The 17,747-nt window shown below is 32.0% G+C and overlaps 3 protein-coding genes and 1 long non-coding RNA gene across 4 annotated transcripts; 2 read left to right on the top strand and 2 right to left on the bottom strand.

Moving 5' to 3' along the window:
- The first annotated feature begins 386 nt into the window (after positions 1-386).
- Positions 387-2,508, top strand: LOC139432769 (uncharacterized). The gene is made up of 2 exons (XR_011642438.1): positions 387-667; positions 727-2,508. It is a non-coding gene; the product is annotated as an uncharacterized lncRNA (long non-coding RNA).
- Positions 2,509-4,016: 1,508 nt separating this feature from the next.
- On the bottom strand, positions 4,017-5,172 carry LOC111423002 (27 kDa glycoprotein-like). Its single transcript, XM_023056249.2, has 5 exons — positions 5,044-5,172; positions 4,828-4,988; positions 4,481-4,763; positions 4,289-4,430; positions 4,017-4,232 (listed from the first exon to the last, which is right to left on the bottom strand). The coding sequence occupies exons 1-5, from the start codon at positions 5,099-5,101 to the stop codon at positions 4,088-4,090; spliced, it is 789 nt and encodes a 262-aa protein (XP_022912017.2). The 5' UTR covers positions 5,102-5,172; the 3' UTR covers positions 4,017-4,087.
- Positions 5,173-5,558: 386 nt separating this feature from the next.
- Positions 5,559-13,943, top strand: LOC111415776 (facilitated trehalose transporter Tret1-like). The gene is made up of 2 exons (XM_071201545.1): positions 5,559-5,671; positions 12,532-13,943. The coding sequence occupies exons 1-2, from the start codon at positions 5,614-5,616 to the stop codon at positions 13,860-13,862; spliced, it is 1,389 nt and encodes a 462-aa protein (XP_071057646.1). The 5' UTR covers positions 5,559-5,613; the 3' UTR covers positions 13,863-13,943.
- Positions 13,944-14,122: 179 nt separating this feature from the next.
- Positions 14,123-15,789, bottom strand: LOC111415772 (uncharacterized). The gene is made up of 3 exons (XM_023047623.2): positions 15,612-15,789; positions 14,516-14,649; positions 14,123-14,461 (listed from the first exon to the last, which is right to left on the bottom strand). The coding sequence occupies exons 1-3, from the start codon at positions 15,684-15,686 to the stop codon at positions 14,338-14,340; spliced, it is 333 nt and encodes a 110-aa protein (XP_022903391.1). The 5' UTR covers positions 15,687-15,789; the 3' UTR covers positions 14,123-14,337.
- Positions 15,790-17,747: the final 1,958 nt, after the last annotated feature.

Here is a 17,747-nt window from a genome sequence, read left to right as displayed (position 1 = left end):
AATTTTCTAAAGTGTCACTTTAAAAATCCTGTTTTTAAGATCAATTACGAAAATTTTGAAAAGTTTGACTTGTTAGAATGTTACATATTAAAAAATTATTGGTTTTTAAAGATAAAAAGCTGTTGTAATAAATGGCATTTCCATCCAAATAACATTTAATTATGACAAATCAAAATAAGTAATTGTTTTCTGAATGATGCCGAGTATTTTTATTACACAAAACGACAATAACTTAAAACCTAATTAAACCTTTATTTAAATTTTGAAACATTACCATAAAATTATAATTTGAAAAACTACTTGCGCCGCCATCTAACAATGGGTAGCCTAAGCGGTGGATGAACAATTATTACAGTATTTATCCTGGTGTGTTAGAAAGGGTCCCCGAACTGTCTCTGTATTTTTATTATCGTAATATTCTTTTGAATCAGTTCCCAGTTTGCTCTCAAAGTGAAGAGTGCTCTACTTACTTTTCTAATTATTGTAACTTGTTTTTTTAAACCCGGATCAATGGTTAAAATTTGGCACTCTTAAAAAAAGAAAAATTACTGGTTTGGTAAGTGATCCTCCATCATCGAGTACCAGTCCTTGTGAGGAGCAACCTAAGGAGAAGTTGCCGCGTGTCAGCGAAATTAAGCTTCCAGTTCCAGTTCTCCAACCGACAAAAGTAAGAAAATATAGTGAAGAGTATTTGTCCTGTGGATTTTCATTCGTAATTATTGATAGCATCCCTAGACCTGAGTGTGTTGTTTGTGGGGAAGTACTATCTAACGGTAGTATGAAGCCTTCATTACTTAGTCGCCATTTGCAAACCAAACACGTAGATTTCAAAGATAAAGGTCTGGCCTTTTTTAAGCGTTTGCTCGAAAATAAAAATAAGTCGAATATAGACACGTACTTAACTTCTGGATGTACCAATGAAGATGCTGTTGAGGCCTCCTATCGCATCAGTTACCGTATCGCCAGAAATGGTAAAAATCACACGATTGGTGAAAATTTGATTTTGCCCAGCATTAAAGACGCAGTTGTTTGCATGTTCGGTAATGATATGTTCAGAAAATTAATGCTATTCCTCTCTCCAATGATACTGTGTCTCGTAGAAATTTCTGATAATATGGAGGTATGAATCACAGTCAATATTTTTCCATTCAGGTTGATGAGAGTACGGATGTAGCACAATTTGCTGTTTTGATGGTTATTGCAAGACACTTGAAAGGAAATGAATTTGTAGAAGGACTTTTGCTTTGTCATCTTCTTTCCGAACGCACGACAGGTGCAGATATTTTTCATGCCATTGATTCCTACTTTACTAAAAAGGGAATAAAGTGGTCAAAGTGTTGTGGATTATGTACTGACGGTGGTAAATCTATGTCAGGTTGTTATTCTGGTCTCCTGGGATGTGTCAAAGCAGTAGCTCCTTTAGTACAGTGGACACATTGTTTCATTCATCGACAAGCTCTTGCATCAAAGTGCCTTCCTACTAGTATGAAAGATGTTTTGGACGATTCAGTAAAAGTGATCAATTTCATCAAATCCCACCACACGAATTCAAAGTTATTCTCTTCATTATGTCAAGAAATGGGCAGTATTCACAAAACCCTACTCCTTCATACTGAGGTTCGATGGCTATTTCGGGGTAAAGTTCTTACATGTTTGTTTGAACTTAGGCATGAAGTCAAAGTGTTCCTTGAGAACCACCCTTTCCGACTTTCATTTAAATTTGATGATCATGAATGGCTTCAAAGCCTTGCATACATGTCCGATATCTTTTCGAAATTAAACCAGCTAAATTTGTCCCTTCAAAACAGTGCAGTAACTGTATTCCAAGTTACAGACAAAATTGAGTCTTTCGTTAGAAATTATGTATTGAGAAAAACCAATCTGAAGTTTTTGAAACATTACACGATTTTCTCTCTGAAACGGATGCTCATGTATCTCTAGAAATTAAGAAGCAAATTATACAACATCTGAATGGACTGAAGGCTGCTTTCGACGAATCTTTCCCCAAACATAGAACAGACGATTACTGGATTGCGTACCCTTTCAGTGAAAAGTATTTCGAGTGTGCATCTCTATCACTTCAAGAAAAAGTTAAGTTGATCGAACTGAAAACGGATTCTTCACTTAAGCAAGAATTTGAAAAGAAATCCCTCATTTCATTCTGGGCTGACTTGAAAGAAGAATATCCTGAATTATTTAACAAAGCAATAACTATTTTGTTACCGTTCACAAGCACCGTACTAGTGGAGAGAGCTTTTTCGTCCTATACTTATTTAAAAAATAAGTACAGGAACAGACTTGCCAGTGTAAGTTCGAACCTGAAACTATATTTATCATCTTCCGATCCAGATTTCAAATTACTGAGTGCTTCCAAACAGCCTCAAGGTTCTCATTAATGTGCATCTTACATATTTACATTTTTTAGTTTAACTAAATGTGTATAATTAGTATATAATATGCATTATTTTGTAATAACTGGTAGAAATAAAAATATTTCAGTGTTATAGACTTATAGAGTTATTACTGTACCTATATGTACATATTAGTAATTAATTATAATATGCATATCATGGAGAAGGGGTACGTGGAGCACTGATGATAGGTCAGGGGGTACGCGAGTAAAAAAAGGTTGAGAAACGCTGGTGTAGAGGGTGGTTCAAATTCGATATCCGAATAGGCTAACTCGAAAACTATAAGAGTTAGAAGAAAAGTAGCTGACATGTCATGATCTCGTTTTTCGAGAAACTGCTAATGCCGAAAACCTCATAGCGCTATCGTCTTTTGTTTTTCCGCTAGAGGCCAAAATTGAAAATATCGCAAAACCCGCAAATGTAATTATCTTGGTTATTATTATAGGTAGAGTATTATAACTAGGACATTATATGGACACTTTTTTACAGAGAATTTGATGACATAGTCAAAAAAATGTTGTCGGTTTTAGATTTTGAGATATTATCACAATTTTCGTTTTTTTAAATGGAAACAACCACTGATTATTCGCTTAATAAATTCGTTATTTTTTTCTGATTACAAAAATATAGGGTTTGACAGGTCTATTTGTTATTGTTTTAGAATAAAACTAAAAATAAACTTTTCTTTTAGTGTTTTCGAAGAAATTAAATTTACAGTTTCCTGTAAATTACGGTTCTATAACTAAAAATTAAAAAAACATATTTCTGATATTTGAAACAAATATATTTGTTGAACTGTTTAATTTATATATGTTTTACACAAAAGTTGGAATAGATTGCATTATTTCACATTTTTTATTACGATTTTAAATGACTTAATAAATTATCGATAGATGGATTTTCTGAAGTGTCACTTTAAAAATCCTGTTTTTAAGATCAATTACGAAAATTTTGAAAAGTTTGACTTGTTAGAATGTTACATATTAAAAAATTATTTGTTTTTAAATACCAGAAGTTATCTTCGTATTTAATTGTTACCTTTTTAGATTTTAACTACCGCCCCGTAACTTACAGGAAACTGTAAATTTAATTTCCTCGACGACACTAGATGGAAATTTTATAAAAAAAGTTTATTTTTAACTTTATTCTAAAACAATAAGAAATAACGAACCCTATATTTTTGTAATCAGAAAAAAATAACGAATTTAATAAGCGAATAATCAGTGGTTGTTTCCATTAAAAAAAAAGAAAATTCTCATGATATCTCAAAATCTAAAATCGAAAATTTTTTTTTGACTACGTCATGAAATTCTCTGTAAAAAAGTGTGCATATAATGTCGTAGTTATAATACTCCACCTATAATAATAACCAAGATAATTGCACTTATTGGTTTTACGATATTTTCAATTTTGGCCTCTAGGGGAAAAACAAAAGACGATAGCGCTATGAGGTTTTCGGCATTAGCAGTTTCTCGAAAAACGAGATCATGACATGTAAGCTACTTTTTTTCTAACTCTCATAGTTTCCGAGTTAGCCTATTCGGACATTGAATTTAAACCACCCTGTACTGTAAGGTTAATGACTGATAATTAAAAAAACGGAAGTGGAATCAATAACACAACTTTAATACTAATTGCAACCAAATGAAAAGAATAAGAAAAGCAAGAAAAGAAATTTACATCAAATTAGATGATTTTGAAAAATCACATGGTAAAACTCTTTTAATGGCTTTAAATAAATTATTATGGAAATCAATCGCTGATGTTGAATTACAATCCTTTAACTTATCAATGACGCATTTTTCGTAATTTATAACATCCCTATAAATAAAAAAAATGTTACACATCTTTGAGAGTCTTCATAAATTTTAACTTACATGCATTTTTGCTCTTCGAATACAAAAGCGTTATCGTAAACGGATTGGAACATGGTTTTTAAACTTTTCGTGGAATGAAAACAACCCAAAACATCGGTGGTTTTTTCATCAATACATTGAAAGCCCCCGTTTTCAATTAAATCTAGATGTAAACTAATTATTTTAGTTTTAATTAATTGTTTTTAAGTTTACCTCTAGTTCTTTGACCGTTATGATAACAAACATGACCGGTAACAGATTTTATGAACCTCATACCGACTCGAACAAATTTTATTTCATCTTCATTTTCCATACATTTCTCTAAATTTTTCATAAACGGCGAAAAACACCGGACAAAATCTTCTTTCATGTCACAATATTTAATTAAAACTTGTTTTAACGATCCATTTTCGTAGGCTGTAATAAGTTCGTTTCCAAGAACGGAAGCGTTGTAAAAGATATCTGATACGCATTCGGAGAGATAAAGTCTCACTTCCTTTAAAGACAACAATTACATAGTTAAGTTTTACATTAATTATGACTAATAGAATATTTATTACTTGCATGTCGGAGAAAGCATCCTCATTTCCGTATGCTCTAACACATTTTTCTTTAAATCTCTTTTGTTGTTCTGAAAATTGAGCTTGTTCCTGATCTTGATTGTTATTCACTTCCAGGAGGTCTTCAGATAAAGGGGTGGCTTTACAAGTTACTAATTGAACTAAAAAAATTATTAATTATTTATCTAACTGTTAAAGTTATTTACTTATACTTACTAGTTATTAAAGCTGAAAGAATAACAAAAACAATCTTTTTCGTGTTGTAGTCACCCATTATATCTTTACTGCCCGAAGTCGAGGAAGAATATGAAGTCAACCCAAAAATATAAAAACAAGAATGTGGTCATTTTCTTTTTTTCTGGAGTGGTGTAGGTCGAAGATTAATAATCTCTTTAATTGGTTAATGGGTCATGTGATTGAAACGTTTCTAATTTAAGACTTTAAATTCACGTTTAATTAGAAAATTTGTTACGACTCATTCTATCTTTTTAAATTTGATTAAATAATTAATTACATAATATATTGATTTGTAGGATAGTAACCGCGTTTAAAAATAGCTTATTTTCACTATTTCGTATTTATTTTAGTACTGGAAATCTACATTCTTTAACAAATCACGAGAAACCGCCATAAAACGCATTGTTATAAAATAAAACATCCAGACATAATTAATTACAGATGATAACATTTACAGAGGTGATATATAACGAAATAATTTTAATTTGAACTTACAATTAGTTAAATTCTTTTGCTTTGAGATGTAACGTATATTTTCTAATATTCAAAATGAGTTCAAAAAATAACATACCATTCAATAAATTCTTATATTTTTCTGTTTTTACAAGTAAGTAAGACGTTTTATAATTAACATTTTCTATATTTTAAATGAGCAATAAATGGAAGAACCTGCAAGATCTTCCAAGATTTGTAATTTTATTGAACAAATACAGGGTGTCTCAGCGAGACCGGTCATTAAACGTTTCTGGCTAAAATAAAAATTTGAGAATTTAGACTTAAGTATTATTAATTACGATCTCTTCGACTAAAATATTTTCAGATTTCTTGCACTTCCGGTTATACCGGAAGTCGCCACCTACTTTATTTTTTTAAATGGAACACCCTGTATATTTTTACATATTTGGATTTGTCTGTTTTCAGGGTTTATAAATAACTTTACTTTTTGCAATTTGATTCGGCCGTTCTCGAGTTATTCGAATTTTTCTAGAAAAATCTGCTCCAGCAGACATTTGTTCAAAAAATCAGAGAACACTCGATTTTTGGGATATCAATTTAGGATTCAGAATATGCTTAAACAACATGATGGAGTATGTTTTGGTGCCGAGAACGGTTATCTAGAACGTTTGGTCACTTTACTATGGCACGTTAACTTTTCAAAATTTGGAAGTACCATAACTTCATTTTTTTAAATGGCACCCCCCATATTTTATTACTTAGTCGTCTTCGGCGTCTCATTCTACATCTTTTATATCCTATATGTCCCATACCTAACATTAATAGTTTAGGAGATAATTAGGGTTTTTTCAAAAATGTGATATTTAGCCTAGTGTGCCATGAAAAACAAGCCTTCTCAATGAGTTCTTGTCAAAGACTTACTTATTTACGTCACTTGATGCATGTGAGCAAATAATTATCTGTTATGTCCCTTAATATTAGTACTGAAAAGAGTTAAAATCGATCACAATAACGAAAGTAATATTTACACAAATCAAGAAATTCTTAATTTATTTTTTATTCATAAAAAGCGCGACAAAGTTCGTAGTATGATTCCTAGATCTTCTTTGGCAGCTCGAATTGAGGTGTTGGGACTAAGGCATTCACCTCTTCCGTTGCATTATCTACTACATTTTTTGGTCAGTTTAACACGTGATTAATTCGTCCAAAATGCAAAAAATTTGCTTCTATTCTTTTAAATTTATCTTTTGTCATCAGAGGTAAATGCGGATAATTTTCATTAAACATTCTGCAAGTTCTACTAAGAACTTTGTCGCACTTTTCGTGCACAAAAAATAAATTATGGATTTCTTTATTTGTATAAACATTATTTACGTTATTAATATCCATTTTAACTGGTTTTAGACTCACAAGCATCAAACAACGTAAATCAGACTTTGACGTTTGTCAATAAGTCATTAAACATTTGTTTTCCATGGCACACTAGGTCAGCGTTTCTCAACCTTTTTTTACTCGCGTACCCCCTGACCTATCATCAGTGCTCCACGTACCCCTTCTCCATGATATGCATATTATAATTAATTACTAATATGTACATACAGGGTGTCCCGTTAAGCGTACAGAGCGGCTGTACCTCAATAACGGTAAGGCCTAGAGGTTTGGGAAAAAAATCGTTATAAGCAAAGTGGACAAGAGAAATAGCTGGAAATTATTTTGAAGTTCGTAATTCGACCGCTAGGGGGCGTAACTGCCATAGAGAAACATAAAATTCCTGCTATCTCAGAAAGTTAGACGATGAGCTATAACTTTGACAACATCATTTAGTAGCTTGGATAATACCGCATCGCTTTTGTTTTGCAATATTTTTCATATCTGTCATAATAAGGGAGGGGGAGGCCAATGCGTTTTCAAATGTTTACATTTTAATATCTCCTGGACCATTCAACCGATTTGAATATTTTTGGTCTTGTTTGAAAGAGCATTTCATGCTCTTTTAAAAGATATTTTCAGAAAGACCGCTTGGTTTAAAACAAATAAGCTAGAGGGCGTTATCTGCAGCGGTTACATATTTTTGTGATTTTTGAAAAAAAGTTAAATGGAACGGTACTATTTACTTCACAGACCGTTAATCACCATAAAATTTGCTAAATATTAGTGAAAACCGCATCTCGATATCTCCATCCATTCTCGAATTATAAAAGAAAATGTTAAAAATTCGTATATCTTAATCGGATCAAGTTACCTTAAGAAACAAATAAGAGAGAACAATAATTTTATTATCTAGAACCTTCTAGAACACTTTATCCAAGCTTAGAACTGCTTCAAAACTACTTTTGAGGCGTGTTGAAAAGCCAACGGATCAATGAAACATCAACAATGATAATAAAACAAAATAAACCAAAACACTTATTAGAATAACTTAAATTTTTGGCAAAAATACTCACTAATGTGCTAAATGCCTTTCATAAACCTCGATGCATTTATTTAATCTAGTTTCGACGAAAAAAAAAACGCTGCTTAAGTCTCGGCCCTAGATACGTTTCTACTGGTATTTAGTGTTATGTCATATTTTCCCTGGTTATTGGTTTTTCTTGAAAAGTCAGGTCGTTTAGTGTACCCAATAGATAAAGGGGTGAAAGCAATGTGGGTTTTTCTCGAACCAAGAATGCATATTATGCAAGTTTACATCAGCTTGTGGACAGATGCTTCATGCATCCATAGCATTTGTGATAAAAGGTTTGGATTTGCCCAAATCATATTTAAAAGTCAATGGTAATAGTTCAGTCTGTTATCATAATCGGTATCTGTTAAGGCCTGATGTAAAACAACGTGGTGGAGATATTATTCTCTTGAGAACTCTTGTGGACAATTGTTTTCGGAGTTCCCAGATTATGTGGGATCACATTGCGCACCAATATGATTTACGAATTCATAGAGATGTCTGAATGGGCTACACGTTGCCAGTTTTCCGTAATCGCTAAGTCAATCTTAAAAACACTTCTAGAGAAAAATGTCTTTCTTTGTCGTAATTGCATTGCACATTTTTGCCATGCAGTTGCATCGTATTCGAAACATTGAAAATAAATCATCATACGCTCTATCATACGCTTCTGTTTGTGACATGTTGACATGTTTACAGTTACCATGGTAATGTGATTTGCTTTTCTCGATGAGGTAACTGAATCCGATTGATGGCACTCTAGTTTTTAACATTTTCTTCTATAACTCGAGAACGGGTGGCGATATCGAGATGCGGTTTTCACTAAAATTTAGCAAATTTTAAGGTGACTAAGGGTCTGTGAAGTAAATAGTATCGTTCCATTTAACTTTTCTTCAAAAATCACAAAAATATGTAATCGCTGCAGATAATGTCCTCTAGCTCATTTGTTTTAAAGCAGACGGTCTTACTGAAAATATCTTTAAAAAGAGCATAAAATGCTGTTTCAAACAACACCGAAAACATTCAAATCGGTTGAATGGTCTAGGAGATATTAAAATGTAAACATATGAAAACGCATTGGCCTCCCCCTCCCTTATTATGACAGATATGAGAAATATCGCAAAACAAAAGCGATGCGGTATTATCCAAGCTATTAAATGATGTTGTCCAAGTTTTAGCTCATCGTCTAAGTTTCTGAGATAGCGGCAACTTTATGTTTCTCAATGGCAGTTACGCCCCCTAGCGGTCGAATTACGAACTTCAAAATAATTTCCAGCTATTTCTCTTGGTCACTTTGCTTATAAGGATTTTTTTCCCAAACCTCTTGGCCTTACCGTTCTAGAGATACAGCCGCTCCGTACGCTTAACGGGACACCCTGTATAAGTACAGTAATAACTCTATAAGTCTATAACACTGAAATATTTTTATTTCTACCAGTTATTACAAAATAATGCATATTATATACTAATTATACACATTTAGTTAAACTAAAAAATGTAAATATGTAAGATGCACATTAATGAGAACCTTGAGGCTGTTTGGAAGCACTCAGTAATTTGAAATCTGGATCGGAAGATGATAAATATAGTCTCAGGTTCGAACTTACACTGGCAAGTCTGTTCCTGTACTTATTTTTTAAATAAGTATAGGACGAAAAAGCTCTCTCCACTAGTACGGTGCTTGTGAACGGTAACAAAATAGTTATTGCTTTGTTAAATAATTCAGGATATTCTTCTTTCAAGTCAGCCCAGAATGAAATGAGGGATTTCTTTTCAAATTCTTGCTTAAGTGAAGAATCCGTTTTCAGTTCGATCAACTTAACTTTTTCTTGAAGTGATAGAGATGCACACTCGAAATACTTTTCACTGAAAGGGTACGCAATCCAGTAATCGTCTGTTCTATGTTTGGGGAAAGATTTGTCGAAAGCAGCCTTCAGTCCATTCAGATGTTGTATAATTTGCTTCTTAATTTCTAGAGATATATGAGCATCCGTTTCAGAGAGAAAATCGTGTAATGTTTCAAAAACTTCAGATTGGTTTTTCTCAATACATAATTTCTAACGAAAGACTCAATTTTGTCTGTAACTTGGAATACAGTTACTGCACTGTTTTGAAGGGACAAATTTAGCTGGTTTAATTTCGAAAAGATATCGGACATGTATGCAAGGCTTTGAAGCCATTCATGATCATCAAATTTAAATGAAAGTCGGAAAGGGTGGTTCTCAAGCAACACTTTGACTTCATGCCTAAGTTCAAACAAACGTGTAAGAACTTTACCCCGAGATAGCCATCGAACCTCAGTATGAAGGAGTAGGGTTTTGTGAATACTGCCCATTTCTTGACATAATGAAGAGAATAACCTTGAATTCGTGTGGTGGGATTTGATGAAATTGACCACTTTTACTGAATCGTCCAAAACATCTTTCATACTAGTAGGAAGGCACTTTGATGCAAGAGCTTGTCGATGAATGAAACAATGTGTCCACTGTACTAAAGGAGCTACTGCTTTGACACATCCCAGGAGACCAGAATAACAACCTGACATAGATTTACCACCGTCAGTACATAATCCACAACACTTTGACCACTTTATTCCCTTTTTAGTAAAGTAGGAATCAATGGCATGAAAAATATCTGCACCTGTCGTGCGTTCGGAAAGAAGATGACAAAGCAAAAGGCCTTCTACAAATTCATTTCCTTTCAAGTATCTTGCAATAACCATCAAAACAGCAAATTGTGCTACATCCGTACTCTCATCAACCTGAATGGAAAAATATTGACTGTGATTCATACCTCCATATTATCAGAAATTTCCTTGATTCTACGAGACACAGTATCATTGGAGAGAGGAATAGCATTAATTTTCTGAACATACTCATTACCATATTATATGCAAACAACTGCGTCTTTAATGCTGGGCAAAATCAAATTTTCACCAATCGTGTGATTTTTACCATTTCTGGCGATACGGTAACTGATGCGATAGGAGGCCTCAACAGCATCTTCATTGGTACATCCAGAAGTTAAGTACGTGTCTATATTCGACTTATTTTTATTTTCGAGCAAACGCTTAAAAAAGGCCAGACCTTTGAAATCTACGTGTTTGGTTTGCAAATGGCGACTAAGTAATGAAGGCTTCATACTACCGTTAGATAGTACTTCCCCACAAACAACACACTCAGGTCTAGGGATGCTATCAATAATTACGAATGAAAATCCATAGGACAAATACTCTTCACTATATTTTCTTACTTTTGTCGGTTGGAGAACTGGAACTGGAAGCTTAATTTCGCTGACACGCGGCAACTTCTCCTTAAGTTGCTCCTCACAAGGACTGGTACTCGATGATGGAGGATCACTTACCAAACCAGTAATTTTTCTTTTTTTAAGAGTGCCAAATTTTAACCATTGATCCAGGTTTAAAAAAACAAGTTACAATAATTAGAAAAGTAAGTAGAGCACTCTTCACTTTGAGAGCAAACTGGGAACTGATTCAAAAGAATATTACGATAATAAAAATACAGAGACAGTTCGGGGGCCCTTCCCAACACACCAGGATAAATACTGTAATAATTGTTCATCCACCGCTTAGGCTACCCATTGTTAGATGGCGGCGCAAGTAGTTTTTCAAATTATAATTTTATGGTAATGTTTCAAAATTTAAATAAAGTAGGTTTTAAGTTATTGTCGTTTTGTGTAATAAAAATACTCGGCATCATTCAGAAAACAATTACTTATTTTGATTTGTCATAATTAAATGTTATTTGGACGGAAATGCCATTTATTACAACAGCTTTTTATCTTTTCTCTTTACTTAGTCCGCCATTACATCTTTTTTTACGCGTACCCCTTGAGACCATTTCACGTACCCCTGGGGGTACGCGTACCACAGGTTGAGAAACGCTACACTAGGTTAATATCGATATGGTATGTGAGCATTTTTCAAAAAACCGTAATTATTTCTCAAACTATTAATGTTAGGCATAGGACATATGGTGTATAAAAGATGTAAAATGAGACGCCGAAGACGACTAAGTAATGAAATATGGGGGGTGCCATTTAAAAAAATTAAGTTATAGTGCTTCCAAATTTCGAAAAGTTAACGTGTCATAGTAAAGTGACCAAACGATCTAGACAGCCGTTCTTGGCACCAAAACATACCCCATCAAGTTGTTTAAGCATGTTCTGAATCCTAAATTGATATCTCAAAAATCGAGCGTTCTATGATTTTTTGAACAAATGTCCGCTGGAGCAGATTTTTCTAGAAAAATTCGATTAACTCGAGAACGGCCGAATCAAATTGCAAAAAGTAAAGTTATTTATAAACCTTCAAAACAGACAAATCCAAATATGTAAAAATATACAGGTTGTTCCATTTAAAAAAATAAAGTAGGTTCCGGTATAACCGGAAGTGCTAGAAAACTGAAAATATTTTAGACGAAGAGAACGTAATTGATAATACTTAAGTTTGAATTCTCAATTTTTTATTTTGGCCAAAACCACAGAAACGTCTAATGACCGGTCTCGCTGAGACACCCTGTATACACAAATAAATAATCTCGTTTTTTTAGCAAACCAAGCTGGATTAATGCTAGGATTAATCTACGGTTGGTCATCACCAGCAATTCCAAGATTAAACGGCTCCATAGAACCAGAAAACAATCCTCTACCATCACCAATAACATTATCACAAGAATCTTGGATAGCTTCTTTGTTACCATTGGGTTGTATTTTTAGCGCATTCATAACTGGATTAATATGCGACAAAATCGGAAGAAAAAGAACTTTGCTAACCGCAGCGATTCCGTGCATCGTTGGATTCACACTCTGCGGTTTTCCAAAAAACGTTTACTACTTTTATTTTGGACGATTCTTTTCTGGATTGGGTTGCGGAATAATTGCGGTTGTAATGCCGATTTTCGTTGGGGAAATAAGCGAAAAGCATAACCGAGGACTTCTTTGTTGTGTTTATACTGTTGCCATATCGATTGGAAATCTTTTATTTTTTGGTTTGACTCCGTATTGTGGGATATACGCTTTAAGCATTTTTGGGTTAATCGTTTCTATATTATTTTTAATAACATTTACTATTTTTATACCAGAAAGTCCTTATTATTTGTTAATGAAAGGTGAACTAAATAAGGCAAGAAAATCGTTATTAAAATTAAGATGCAATAACACAAAAATAGTTGAAATCGAATTACCAATTATTAAAAAAAATATCGATGAAACTTTATCAATCAAACGAAATTTTTTTGATTTTTTTAAAGATAAAGCTCTCTCACGAGGTTTAATGATCGCTTTAGGCTTAGCAGCTTTTCAACAATTATCCGGAATAAACATCATTTTCTTTTATATGCAATCAATATTTGAAGAATCTCAAACTGGATTATCTTCAGATCTTTGTACTGTGTTCGTTGGACTCGTCCAATTAGTTTGTAGCGTTGTCACATCAATAACCATCGATAAGTTTGGAAGAAAAATTTTGCTATTAGTCTCAGCAATTGGGATGTTAATTACATTAACAGTTTTATCTATTTATTACCATTTAAAAGAGCGCAACTTCGACGTCCAAAATATAAGCTCTTTACCAATTTGGTTCATTAATCTTTACGTTATGACGTATACTCTGGGTTTTGGGCCGATTGTATTCGGAGTTGCAGGAGAAATTTTTCCACTTTACGCAAAATCAATTGCCTCGACTTTAACCACTTCAACGGGCTTGATTTCAACTTTCTTTATCACGAGTTTATTTCCGTATTTAAAGGAATCAATTGGGATTGGATATACTTTTACAATTTTAGCGGTTATTTGTGGATTTGCTGGGTGTTTTGTTTATGTCAAGGTACCAGAAACGAAGGGGAAAACGTTGGAAGAAATCGAAGTAATGTTGAAGATATAAAAATGTTATTATTTGTTTTTTGTAAATACATATAATCTTTTTAATAAATGTTAATTAACATAAAATAAATTGGTGTTGAAATGAATACTGTTTGAACAAACCTCGAAAGAAGTTTAAACAAATTAAAAGAATAATTATTAAAAGTTATGCAACATAAATTACTTCAGTAATTGACGTTTAGCTGGAATCTCAAGGTCAATGTCATACCGTGTAGTGTTGGTTGACTAATTCGAAATATTAACATGTAAAGCAATAAAATCTTTGCACTCAACAGATTTATTTTATTGAAAATGTGATATAAAAGAAACTCTTATTACAAAAAATGAAATAATTTATAAGATTACAAATAATTTTGACACTCCTAATCTAAGAAATACTTTTATTAGTTCTTTTAATTATAACCTAATTTATGTTGGAAGGAATAAAAAAAATTACTTATACTTAAAATTGTAATATACTTAAAAAAAACTAAATACTACCACGGGTTGTATTCCCCGGTATCCCGAGGATCGCTTACTCTACATCGATAAATAAAAGCAAGCTTCATTCTGTTATCTTCTTGACGGTAACAAGCTGTTCCTTCTTCGCAATAACAATTCCTATAAGAATCACAAATAAAGATAAAAATTCGATGTTGATTTTTATTTTTTTACCTGTTTTGCATGTAACTATCAACCTCGCGTGAAAACCGGTCGTATAAGCCCCAACCACATGGCGTATCTTCACCGCAAGGTTCTGGAGGATTCGTGGGAACGTCTAAAAATGATCCGGTTTTGTTCCAATCGGGCTAAGAGATTTTAATGTTACAAATTAAATAAGTTATAAAAGAAATTTATTAAAAAAAAACGATTTTTACTTTTATATATGCAACCCAAATTACACAAACATTTTTGAAGTGATTTGAACGAGATTTTAACTTTACTAAAGGAAAACTTGTATATGCCAAGGTTGGGTTGTTACAGAAAATGCAAAATTTTCTACATTTTAAGCCTTTAAAAAGATGGGTAGGATCATGGTCACCAAAACTCAGGAAAAAAACTGCAACTTGTGGAAAAAGAAGAAGCTTCTTTATAGTGCCTATTTCAATGTCTTCGTTGTAATGTGTGCCATATTTGAGAAGAGAATATAAATGCAAGAAAAGCTAATCTAAAATACGTAAAAATCCCCTTTTATTGAATATTTATCCTCTTTATTTATGAGAAAAAAAAAACAAATAATTTAGATAATCATGTTGAAAACATGTTGATAAGCTGCTTTCATTCATTCATAATTCTTAAATACAAATCGTTACGATTTTCGACGTTATCATGTCATATTAACAGTTTTAATTCTGCGTGTGTATCAGTTATTTTTTTACACTGTTGTAATTTTATTTGTTTTTCTTTCGTCGCACGATGAATGACAACATAAGAAGTTACAAATCAGATGAAATTTACTCTTTGCCCAATCTTTTTACGATTTCACACATTATTTTTATTGAATGAATGAAATCGCGTACTTATAAATAAATAGATGTTGGAATATTCTGACCGGATGTGCGTGTAAAAGGTCAATATTGCAAAATTTCTAAAAACAAGTACTTGGAATTTATAATGTCCAATGTCGTTAAATCAATTTTATATTAATTCGTAAAGAGTTTGAGAACGAAAATATTTACGAATGAGAATTTAAGACGTAAAATGAAATTTTGTAAATATTTACTCTTAAATTAATTTAATAAGTTAATAATAATAAAAATTAGTAACTTACAGGGTTTCCAATTATTCCAATAAAAAATCTGGTTAAAACCAGTAAGAAGACAACACAAGAAATTTTGTTATCCATAATAAAAAACACTTTCAACTTTTTATTATAAACTAAGCTTTATTTTTTTTTGTTCTTAATTATTGGTAATTGTGTCCACTTCGAAGATCACTACAAAAATTACATTCAAAGTCAATCGGTTCAACCCTATTTATACTTAGTGTGTGGAGTGTGCGAAAGGCCTGCGCACAAATGATCTTTACAAAGAAAACGGGATAAAAACAACACATTATTTACAATTTCAACCCATTTTCCTCCACAAATAATTTCATTTAAAATTATTTTTTTAAAATTATTTTAATTTTTTATGTACTGTTATTTTAAATTATTAATCGTTTATTAACCGTTTTCTTTATGAAGAAAAATTAAATTAAATATTTAAATCGAATTTTATGAAACGAAATTTTTATTATTTAGTGACGAAACATTTTTTACGTCTATGAATGGTTCCAAGTTCGTTTTTCTAAGACGTAGTTTTATTGTTTTTGTTTTCTGATTTCTTAGAAAAATATTCTTTACACAATGACTCTCTTGTATTTAAAGTACACACACAATAAATTATTAGACTTGAAACCGAACCCACCATACTATTTAAAACACTTTTGAGATAAGAGCTTTAATACAACGACGTCATCAAATATTCTCATAAAATAAACAGACTTAGTAATTTGGGTTTTACAAAGAGGTAATTTTTCTTGTGTTAACACAGTCTTAACAAATTCTTTCCTAATTGTTTATAATTATTCTAATTCCAGATGCAGCTTTTGACGTCTGTGTGATTAATTTTAAATTATGTTGAAACGTACTGTTGATATGGTTAAGATAACGCTTTACCAAAGTTACAAGTTTTTATCTCTTTGATGAATACAAAAAATTTCTTCTTAAATTTCAACAAAAACGAAAATGTCGGCGTCTTAAATCTCACTTTGATATGTTTCCGTTTTGATATCTCAAACGTCAACAATTCGCTTTTTACCATTTATTTTTGTTTCTCCTAAAGTAAAGAATAAGTATAAACGAATATTTAAAAAAATCTTTCATTTGAAATATATTTCTTTCATATAGGCAACCCAATTATCAATTAATTTTAAAATAAAATATATTCGAATAACATAATATAAAAAATAATTTGGTGTTAATAAAATGATTTATAGACGAATTTAACAAATTTACAAATTGAATTCGTGATATACGTTGAATATTATAAAATTAATACAGTATTTGTATTTTGACAATTTTGACATATATTATGTAGGTATAGTTCTGTTCAGATATAATGCGAAAAGAGCCTAAAAGTAGCTACGTTCACGAGGCATTCAATCCAGGTTTTACCTGCTCTGTAGTGTTGTAAAAGTTCTGAACAGGCTAGCGGAGTGATGTGATTTATGGCCAAGATGACTGAATCACAAAGAAAAATTAAGAAAATAAATAAGTATAAGCAATCCATTTACTTTACACAATTCCTGTAGTAAATGAAAATAATTACTAATAATTATTACTGTATTACTTTACAGTAATACAGCGGAACGATAAGTCGAACCTCATAAGAAATGAAAATAATATATTTATAGTAAGTTATATACAGGGTGAGTCAGAAGGAATGGGAAATCCGAATACCGGACACAGTAGACACCAAAATATGACGATTTATCCTAACATGTCTTATACAAATGTCGGTGGTTTTTGTCGGGTGTTGAAAGTTAAATTTTTATTTCGAAATTTCTTGATAATTTTGAAGGTTTTTGTACAGGGTGGTTCAAATTCGATGTCCGAATAGGCTATCTCGGAAACTATAAGAGCTAGAAAAAAAGTAGCTTACATGTCATGATCTCGTTTTTCGAGAAACTGCAAATGCCAATAACCTCAAAGCGCTACCGTCTTTTGTTTTTCCCCTAGAGGCTAAAATTGAAAATATCGTAAAACCAGCAAGTGCAATTATCTTGGTTATTATTATAGGTGGAGTATTATAACTAAGACATTATATGGACACTTTTTTACAGAGAATTTGATAACGTAGTCAAAAAAATTTTTTCGGATTTAGATTTTGAGATATTGTGATAATTTTAGTTTTTTTAAATGGAA

Source organism: Onthophagus taurus, chromosome 2 (assembly GCF_036711975.1).
Source record: "Onthophagus taurus isolate NC chromosome 2, IU_Otau_3.0, whole genome shotgun sequence".
Classification (NCBI taxonomy): Eukaryota; Metazoa; Arthropoda; class Insecta; order Coleoptera; family Scarabaeidae; genus Onthophagus; species Onthophagus taurus.
This window is presented reverse-complemented; position numbering and strand designations above follow the sequence as displayed.

Coding starts and splice junctions, on each gene's coding strand:
- LOC111423002 (XM_023056249.2), bottom strand. CDS start 5,101: ATGGGTGACTACAACACGAAAAAGATTGTTTTTGTTATTCTTTCAGCT. Junction 4,989..5,043: donor TCTTTCAGCTTTAATAACTA/GTAAGTATAAGT, acceptor TAATTTTTTTAG/TTCAATTAGTAACTTGTAAA. Junction 4,233..4,288: donor TTCGAAGAGCAAAAATGCAT/GTAAGTTAAAAT, acceptor TTTTATTTATAG/GGATGTTATAAATTACGAAA.
- LOC111415776 (XM_071201545.1), top strand. CDS start 5,614: ATGAGTTCAAAAAATAACATACCATTCAATAAATTCTTATATTTTTCT. Junction 5,672..12,531: donor ATATTTTTCTGTTTTTACAA/GTAAGTAAGACG, acceptor TCGTTTTTTTAG/CAAACCAAGCTGGATTAATG.
- LOC111415772 (XM_023047623.2), bottom strand. CDS start 15,686: ATGGATAACAAAATTTCTTGTGTTGTCTTCTTACTGGTTTTAACCAGA. Junction 14,650..15,611: donor TTGGAATAATTGGAAACCCT/GTAAGTTACTAA, acceptor AAAATCTCTTAG/CCCGATTGGAACAAAACCGG. Junction 14,462..14,515: donor GATAGTTACATGCAAAACAG/GTAAAAAAATAA, acceptor TGATTCTTATAG/GAATTGTTATTGCGAAGAAG.